This window comes from Salmo salar, chromosome 04, assembly GCF_965601325.2.
Source record: "Salmo salar chromosome 04, fSalSal1, whole genome shotgun sequence".
In the NCBI taxonomy this organism is placed as follows: domain Eukaryota; kingdom Metazoa; phylum Chordata; class Actinopteri; order Salmoniformes; family Salmonidae; genus Salmo; species Salmo salar.
This window is the reverse complement of record NC_138294.1, coordinates 33,698,897-33,708,746: the sequence shown is the minus strand read 5'-3', so window position 1 is coordinate 33,708,746 and position 9,850 is coordinate 33,698,897. Positions and strand designations below refer to the sequence as shown.

The 9,850-nt window shown below is 41.1% G+C and overlaps 1 protein-coding gene across 3 annotated transcripts in view; it reads left to right on the top strand.

Annotated features, from left to right (window-relative positions):
• Window positions 1–2,468: 2,468 nt before the first annotated feature.
• The window catches only part of tmem131l (transmembrane 131 like), a 95,214-nt gene continuing 87,832 nt past the window's right edge, over window positions 2,469–9,850 (top strand). For 2 of the 3 annotated variants that reach the window (XM_014195584.3, XM_014195583.3), the window contains exons 1-2: window positions 2,470–2,902; window positions 3,791–3,861. In XM_014195584.3, coding sequence (XP_014051059.3) covers window positions 2,779–2,902; window positions 3,791–3,861 — 195 coding nt within the window. In that variant the 5' untranslated portion in view covers window positions 2,470–2,778. Of the gene's footprint in view, window positions 2,903–3,790; window positions 3,862–9,850 lie in introns of all 3 variants that reach the window. The other variant, XM_014195585.3, reaches the window with a different exon arrangement.

Here is a 9,850-nt window from a genome sequence, read left to right as displayed (position 1 = left end):
CGAAACACAAATGGAAGCGCCACTGAAATATCGTTGAGGCTGTACAGTGGGGATATGTTTAGAATTCACAAAATGTAGATGCTCCATAAATTATAACTCCCTGTAAATGTGCTTTATGGTCTTGTGGTTCTGCAGAGTCTAGACTGAGGTGTTCAGGTTTTGTTGTTGAAAACATGATGGATGATCCATTTGAATGGTAACATTTCAATAAAGTCTTAGTGTTATGTTTTATCTTACTTAACTGTTGTGTTTTCCACAGGCCTACATGTACCTTAACTGATTTCATATGCCTCGAATTTCCAAGCAACAGGGTGAATGCATCACCTTTCATTTTCTGTCTGAACTGGAATGTGGCGAAAACCTCTCAAACACAAAGGGCAGCATTTTTCTGCTGTACGCTGGGATTTATTCCAATGTGGTATGAGCAGAAGGGGTATTGTTGTCATGAACAGTCCAGAATTACTTTTGTGCTTTTGCTGTCTTGAAGTATTTGACAGATTTTATCAAACTGCACAAACAATGGGTAGAATTTCTGTGCTCATGGAGTTGACTCCCCAGATGCCATTATACTACTAGAGGTCAAATGTCAACCCATTCGTTCAAAATGAAAAGTATCCACACAGATCCTACCCATCTCTTCACTTTGCAGTGACAATACTTTCTTATGCATGTTTTTCATGTATTTCAAAATGTTCAACTTATTCATTATTCCATTTTCTCATCACAGCAGAGTCAGCATTATTGTATATAGGGAAAGGGGGATATCTAGTCAGTTATAAAACTGAATGCATTCTTCTGAAAACTGTGTTCCGCATTTAACCAAACCCCTCTGAATCGGAGGCGTGTAGGGGGCGACTTTATCGACGTCCATGTACTCGGGGAGCAGTTGTTGTTGGGCGTTAACTGCCTTGCTCAGGGGCAGAACGATAGATATTTACCTTGGCAGTTCTGAGATTTGATCCAGCAACCTTTTGGTTACTGGCCCAACACTTCTACCAGCCAGGCTACTGCCGCCCGGTAGGACATGCTGCTGCTACTATACTGAACAAAAAATATAAACGCAACATGTAAAGTGTTACTTTCTTGAACTGAAATAAAAGATTCAAGACATGTTCCATATGCACAACAAGCTTATTTCTTTCAAATTTTGTGCATAAATTTGTTTCCATCCCTATTTGTGAGCAATTATTTTGCCAAGATAATCTATCCATCTGACAGGTGTGGCATATCAAGAAGCTGATTAAACAGCATGATCCTTAAACAGGTGCACCTTGTGCTGGGGACAATAAAATGCCACTCTTAAAATGTGCAATTTTGTCACACAATTAAATTCTACAGATGTCTCATGTTTTGAGGGACTGTGCAATTGGCATGCTGACTGCAGGAATGTCCACCAGAGCTGTTGCCAGAGAATTTAATGTTAATTTCTCTACCATAAGCTGCCTCCAATGTCGCTTTAGAAAATTTGGCAGTACGTCCAACTGGCCTCACAACCTCAGACCATGTGTAACCACGCCAGCTTAGAACCTCCACCTGCAAGATTGTCTGAGACCAGCCACCCGGACAACTGATGAAACAAGAGTATTTCTGTCTGTAATAAAGCCCTTTTGTGGGGAAAAACAAATTCTGATTGACTGGGCCTGGCTCCCCAGTTGGTGGACCTGGCTCCCAAGTGGGTGGGCCTATTCCCACACATCGCTGCACCCCTAGTGGAATTGTTGCATGTTGCATTTATTTTTGATCAGTATACTTTACCTGAACCCTCTACAGTGTGTAGATATGATTTCAAGCATAACATACCTTGTCTAAACATGTTTGGCCTAAACGTTTGAACAATGACACACCCACCATGGAAGAGTATGTGTGATATTTGTGCGTGAACCTGTTTAGCCTGTCCATTCTGATTCATTAAGGTTGACCCGAAGTCTGCATCCCAAAAAAATGTTGTTCACCCTTGAGCAGTAGTGTCCAAAATGTACTTAATTTACATATAGGCTATTGACTTTTATGTATTCCACTAATTATCTACCAGCCATTGTTGCTAACCTAACACTGGCCTACAGCATATGGCCTGTTTCAATGTTGAACTTGAATACCAATGTCCTTTATAACTCTTCAGTTATAAAACTAGTATTAGATCAAGTGCAAGAAATGTGCTTTATGTGACAGGGTTCTCATGGCATAATTTGAGTTTGCAGGGACTTCATTGGTGTGGATGTTGGAGGGACTTCTAGTACTATGAATATTGCAGTTTGATTATTCTATATGGGAACCACATGATGGAATCTCTCTTAACCTTTGGCGTGATCCATTGATTGGCACAACGTTTTTCAACATCTAGTAGGGGGGTAGTATGGGGGATTTTAAAACAATGGGTCCACAAGCGCATCATCATAACCTAGATTTGCTTTGGTTGACCGCATGACAGTTGTTTGCCCGCGCGGAGGGAAAAAACTAAATAGAATGTTTCGCATAAACTTTGTTTTCTGCACGACTTACTTGCGTATTGGACTGGCCACGCGATATTCCCATGAGTTGAATAATTTGGTGCGTTTAGTTCGTCGCGTTCAAGTCCATCTCATTGTGCCAAAGTCAGCCAACGCAGGCAGGCAGATGAATGCAACGCCTTGGCTGTGGTCGGCACATACTCTCCACACACAACGAGAAAGAGGGCGAGGAACAGAACAGGGTGGGAGGGTTTGCTAGACGGGGAGCGACAGCGAGAGAAAGAGAAAGCCAAGCGTAGCACAAGGCAGGCTGCTAGCTGAACAGGGCAGCATGGCGGTGGTACGGGAGTTCCAACAAGGCAGCCGCTGTCACAGAAAAACGTGGATTAATATTATACTCGGAATTCTACCGCTACTTTTGCCCTGCGTACAGCATGGAGGGGCTCAATTGCAAGGTCTGGTGAAGTACATTTTTCTTCAATAGTTAACGTTAACCACCCATTGCGAAAATGTCGACGAGAACTGCCAGTAACGTTACAGCTAACGTTACTGAGTTGACAGTGAGGACAAGTCGCTATGCGAAAACGGGAGTGCTACTGCAACCATCATATTGTGGATTCAAATTCGGCATAATTTGCGCGATAATTTTTTAATGTCTGCAGAAATGTTGCTAACGTTGTTCACTTATAACTGCTAAGACTATTTTATGAAGTCTTTTTTTAATCAGTGGACAGTTTCCTGTGTTGGTTCATGCAAGCCATAACGTTATTTCAGTGAAGTGTCGCGTTACAGTAGCTAGCGAATTTAGCTACAAGGGAACTTCGTTTAATGATAGTTAGCTTGCCAGATGCCATTGTTTTCACTTTGGTTGGGTGTTTTAAATGTTTCAATGTATTTATTGGTTATGTTATAAATGTATAGTTCGGCTTCTATAAATGTTACAGCTATGTGTTTACAAGCTAGCAAAGCCAAAGCTAGCTAACCTAAAAGCAACGTTGATGAAAATAATTTGGTTGGTGTTTATTGGCCTATTTAACACATGTACAAGTGTGTATTAATACTGCATGTGTGAATTGAAAAATGTGATATCCCAACTCTCCCTGAGCCACCCTCGGAGAGTGGGATCATGGACAGTTGAATACACGCCTTTGTCAGTCATGCATTTGCACAAGTTTATGCTAAATGTTGACAAACAGCCGTTTGCGCTGTCCCCCGTTATAGACATTGGGTAAAGCATTTTATCTAGACCTTATTTCTTTGACCGCTATCTGATGTGTTTGACAGCGAGTGTTTCTGCTCAAGTTTTCACATTTACACCTCTTCTCCCTCTTCCTCCCACCAAGCCCTGAGTCAAATGTCCAGCGTGGTCGAGGTCTGGCAAGCTGAGGATGCTGACCCAGTAGTCCCAACTCAGGTAAATGCAATACACAATTTATTGAGCTGGTATAAACCTTGATTGCAGATTACATAAAGATAGGCAGGCTTTTATATTTCTTTAACAAAGCATACCACCTCCCACGTGCATGGGTATATCACCCCATTGTTTATGTTTGCACGTGCCTTGGAGCGCAATGACATCAAGGAGATTAGTTAGGTCCTGCTACATTCTATCACTTTTGTGTATTCTCTAATTCTCGCGAACTGTTAATTATTGTTCTATTTTGCGAAATCAGCTAAACGTGTTCCTGTTTTAAACGTGAGGATTTATGTTTGAGGCGGGGAAGAATTTGCCAAGGCCACCTGCTAGACGAATAGAGGGTGCCATGTGGCCTGCCCTGTTACTTGTCGGAAGTGTGCAATAATAGTGTGTCCATGAACAGCATAGCAAAGCCCTGTCTTTATTATCTCCATCTCATACATATCTTACACGTTTTATTTGTCACATGTGCAGAATACAAGAGGTAGACCTTACTGTAAAATACTTGGTTATGGGCTGTATTCGGTGCATGTGACAAATACAATATGATTTGATTTGAACTCCATCTCATACATATCTAACATTACTATGCTACAGAGAAAATAGCCTAGCTAGTCAAATCAATGAAGTTGGCTAAATAGATGTAAATATGATTTAATTCACCTGTATTACTGGCACTATGATGCAAAAGTTTTTCCTCATGATGACACCTCACAAACTTCCCGAATTTCAAGTAATGCGTTGTCAGTGCTGCAGTGTGTTTTGCATTTTGGCCCTGTCTGCATTTTATGCTGCAGCTGTTATGTTTGACTTTTTATGTAATCCAGGAACACCCTACATATTTTGTTTTACTGATTGTCAGTGAAGCTACGACGGACTGTTATGTTACACGGCGGACTGTCATGTTACCTGCAGATAAGAGGCTTATTTTTAATTGAACCTAGGATAAAATATATTTGAAATGTTTTCAAATACCTGGTCATTTAGGTTGTGTACACCTTTTGACAGTCGACGCAGAACTAAAACATTATGCTTTCAATTGTCTATTTGATGGGAAGTAGAATTTGCCTAGTTCCATTTTCACATAGAAATGGTGTACATTTCAGAACCTTACCCTGACACATAATGTCACCAAAGTTAGACCAGTTGTTTTGGTTTGTATTCCCACCAAAAAAAGGGTGTGTACTGTACATCGCAACTTAGTTAGGCGTACATCTGCTCAGTGCTTTGCAATGGGGAACCAAGGCAATCCTGTCAGGGTTGCAAATTATTTGGACCTGTTGATAGCAAGTTAAAAGTTAATGACAGAATGCTGAAATTGTTTACATTCCTCAGTATTTGTCAGGCTCAGGTAGGCAGGGCTGTGCTGTGAATGGAGTAGCTGTGTCTCAGCACTATGATTTGTGAAATGTAGTAATTATGTAATCTGTCTGCACTTGGTTGTGTTTAGTAGGTTCACAGTTTAGCAAAATATTTCTTATTGGACAAGTCCAGCTAGTCCTTCCCTGTTTCATTATGTTTTCTTCCGTTTGGTGTCTAATGAATATAGTCCTTGTTTAAGGTTGTTGTTGGGGGGGAAGATGTTAGCAGCTCACTGAGGTGATTTGGTGCAAAGTTATCACAGCTTGTTTTAACCGTGCCACAACAAACCACTCCCTCTGTAAACCATAACTGGTTGATCTTGGTTGCGACAATTACAATGGAATAGTAAAAAAAAGTATTTTTTTTATTATCAGGATCAGTCATTCCACCTTTTGAGTGTAACTTGGTCCAAAAAACTTGATTTCACATAATTTTAACATTCTGTCATAAAGAGCACATGTTCAACTTCATTTAACACATTTCCCCATCTCAAGAGGTTAAATAAATTACTATAGTAAGTGCCTAAATCATAAATCTCTTTGTGACAGGGGTAATGGAAGCGTGTTGTGTGCAACAGGGAGTGGCAATTGAATACAAGCTTCACAAAAAATGTAAATTGTTAAAACAATACTATCTGTGGGTATCAGGGTTGACGTGTTATGCTCGACCCGCTCAGTTTTCCACCACAAAACACCAGAAAATGGCCAAGAAGTGAAACAGCTCAACTGCTTTTTACACTTTGATTTGACTATTAGATGTTCAGTGTTTCTTTTGGAAGAAAAAAAATATTTTAAAAGGAATAGTTCCACCATATTAAAACGAGTTAATCTCTTAAAAAGGGTTGACCTTAAATGAGGGCCAAACATAAATGAATCAGTAATCAAATTAATTTAATCTTCAGAAATTAATTAGTCAAAGCAACAAAATAACTAGGGCTTTACAATGATAGTAAAAACATTTCGCCAAGTTAAGTGGGTTAAAATCTTAAGTCACATAGGGTATTTATTAAGGATTCCCATTTACTTATTTGATTTACTGCTGCCAAGGGAGTCCAGCAACATTAAGGCAGTTATATAAAATTAAGTGATAATCCCTGAGAAGCCGGTGTTTGGAGGATAAATTGACACGTGTGTTAGGCCCGAGACGAAGTCGAGTGCCAGCAAACCGTGCCAATACAGTGCATTCGGAAAGTATTCAGACCTCTTGACCTTTTCCACATTTTGTTACGTTACAGCCTTATTCTCAAATGGATTAAATAAAACATTTTCCCCATCAATCTACACACAATACCCCATAATGACAAAGTAAAAACAGGTTTTAAGAAATGTTTACACATTTATTAAGAATAAAAAACTGATATCACATTTACTTACGTATTCAGTCCCTTTACTCAGTACTTTGTTGACGTACCTTTGACAGCGATTACTGCCTCAAGTCTTGTTGGGTATGATGCTATGAGCTTGGCACACCTGTATTTGGGGAGTTTCTCCCAATCCTCTCTGCAGATCCTCTCAAGCTCTTTCAGGTTGGATGGGGAGCGTCGCTGCACAGCTATTTTCAGGTCTCAAGAGATGTTCGATCAGGTTCAAGTCCGGGCTCTGGCTGGGCCACTCAAGGACATTCAGAAACTTGACCCAAAGCCACTGCTGCATTGTCTTGGTTGTGTGCTTAGGGTTGTTGTCCTGTTGGAAGGTGAATCTTCACCCCAGTCTGAGGTCCTGAGCACTCTGGAGCAGGTTTTCATCAAGGATCTCACTGTACTTTGCTCCGTTTGTCTTTCCCTCAATCCTGACTAGTCTCCCAGTCCCTGCCGCTGAAAAACATTCCCACAGCATGATGCTGCCACTGCCATGCTTTACAGTGGGGATGGTTTCAGGTTCCCTCCAGACGTGACGATTGGCATTCAGGCCAGAGTTCAATCTTTGTTTCATCAGACCAGAGAATCTTGTTTCTCATGGTCTGAGTCCTTTAGGTGCCTTTTGGCAAACTCCAAGTGGGCTGTCATGTGCTTTTTACTGAAGAGTGGCTTCCGTGTGGCCACTCTACAATAAAGGCCTGATTGGTGGAGTGCTGCAGAGATGGATGTCCTTCTGGAAGATTCTCCCATCTCTACAGAGGAGCTCCGTCAGTTACCATCAGGTTCTTGGTCACCTCCCTGGCCAAGGCCCTTCTCCCCCGATTGCTCAGTTTGGCTGGGCGGCAAGCTCTAGGGAGAGTCTTGGTGGTTCCAAATTTCTTCCATTTTAAGAATGATGGAGGCCACTGTAGGGTTGGGCGGTATACTGTATTTTATGATATACCGGTATTGATGCAGGGACAGGTTTTAGGCTGGGTTTCTGTACAGCACTTTGAGATATCAGCTGACGTAAGAAGGGCTATATAAATACATTTGATTTGATTTGATACTTCGATATTTGAATCATCTCTTGCCGCTCTTTCTCTCCATGCCACTTTCCACACAGACCTAGCCATGCCCCCTGTCACTCAAGGAGCGCATTTGATGTTCCTCAACCACGAGACACTTGCGTTCAGTCTGCATGGTCAATGCAGCACATGCAACAATGTTGATGGCAACAATGCTGTTTTCACTTTGCTTCTTAATATAAATCCACTAGCGTTCTAAACTCAGCAAAAATATAAACCAAAATAACCTAAATCTAAATAACTTCACAGATCTTCATTGTAAAGGGTTTAAACACTGTTTCCCATGCTTGTTCGATGAACCATAAACAATGAATGAACATGCACCTGTGGAACGGTCTTTAAGACTTGGTGTCTTAAAGACCGTTCCACAGGTGCATGTTCACAGGTGCATGTTCATTCATTCAGCTTACAGACGGTAGGCAATTAACCTCTCTAGGGTAGGGGGCAGTATTTGCACAGCCGGATAAAAAACGTACCCGATTTAACCTGGTTATTACTACTGCCCAGAAACTAGAATATGCATATAATAATTGGCTTTGGATAGAAAACACCCTCAAGTTTCTAAGACTGTTTGAATGGTGTCTGAGTATAACAGAACTCATATGGCAGGCAAAAACCTGAGAAGATTCCTTACAGGAAGTGGCCTGTCTGACCATTTCTTGGGCTTCTACACTCTCTTTATTGAAAACTGAGGATCTCTGCTGTAACGTGACACTTCCTACGGCTCCCATAGGCTCTCAGAAGGCGGCAAACCGGTGAATGATGTCTTTGCAGGCCCTGGCTGAAAAACACTAGCGCATTTGGATAATGGTCGATCAGAGAACAATGAGACTGAGGCGCGTGCACGAGGCGACACCATGTTTTTATTTTTTTGTCTTTGAACTAAAATAGGGTTTCCTGGTCGGAATATTATCGCTTTTTTACGAGAAAAATCACATAATTTTATTTTAAACAGCGGTTGACATGCTTCGAAGTACGGTAATGAAATATTTAGATTTTTTTTGTCACGAAACGCGTCGGGCGCGTCAACCTTCGGATAGTGTCTTGAACGCACGAACAAAACAGAGGATATTTGAACATAACTATGGATTATTTTGAACCAAACCAACATTTGTTATTGAAGTAGAAGTCCTGGGAGTGCATTCTGACGAAGAACAGCAAAGGTAATCACATTTTTCTAATAGTAAATCGGAGTTTGGTGAGGGCCAAACTTGGTGGGTGTCTAAATAGCTAGCCCAGCCATCACGGGCTATCTACTCAGAATATTGCAAAATGTGCTTTTGCTGAAAAGCTATTTTAAAATCGGACATAGCGATTGCATAAAGGAGTTCTGTATCTATAATTCTTAACAATTATTTTATGTTTTTTGTGAACGTTTATCGTGAGTAATTTAGTAAATTCACCGGAAGTTTGCGGTGGGTATGCTAGTTCTGAACGTCACATGCTAATGTAAAAAGCTGTTTTTTGATATAAATATGAACTTGATTGAACAAAACATGCATGTATTGTATAACATAATGTCCTAGGATTGTCATCTGATGAAGATCATCAAAGGTTAGTGCTGCATTTAGCTGTGGTTTGGGTTTAAGTGACATTATATGCTAGCTTGAAAAATGGGTGTCTGATTATTTCTGGCTGGGTACTCTGTTGACATAATCTAATGTTTTGCATTTGTTGTAAAGCCTTTTTGAAATCGGACAGTGTGGTTAGATTAACGAGAGTCTTGTCTTTTAAAATGGTGTAAAATAGTCATATGTTTGAGAAATTGAAGTAATAGCATTTCTAAGGTATTTGAATAACGCGCCACGGGATTCCACTGGCTGTTGAGTAGGTGGGACGATTTCGTCCCACATACCCTAGAGAGGTTAAGATAACAGTTATGAAAACTTAGGACACTAAAGAGGCCTTTCTACTGACTCTGAAAAACACCAAAAGAAAGATGCCCAGGGTCTCTGCTCATCTACGTGAACATGCCTTAGGCATGCTGCAAAGAGGCATGAGGACTGCAGATGTGGCCAGAGCAGTAAATTGCAATGTCCGTACTGTGAGACGCCCAAGACAGCGCTACAGGGAGACAGGACGGACAGCTGATCGTCCTCGCAGTGGCAGATCACGTGTAGCAACACCTGCGCAGGATGGGTACATGCGAACATCACACCTGCGGGACAAGTTTTGGATGGCAACAACAACTTCCCGAGTT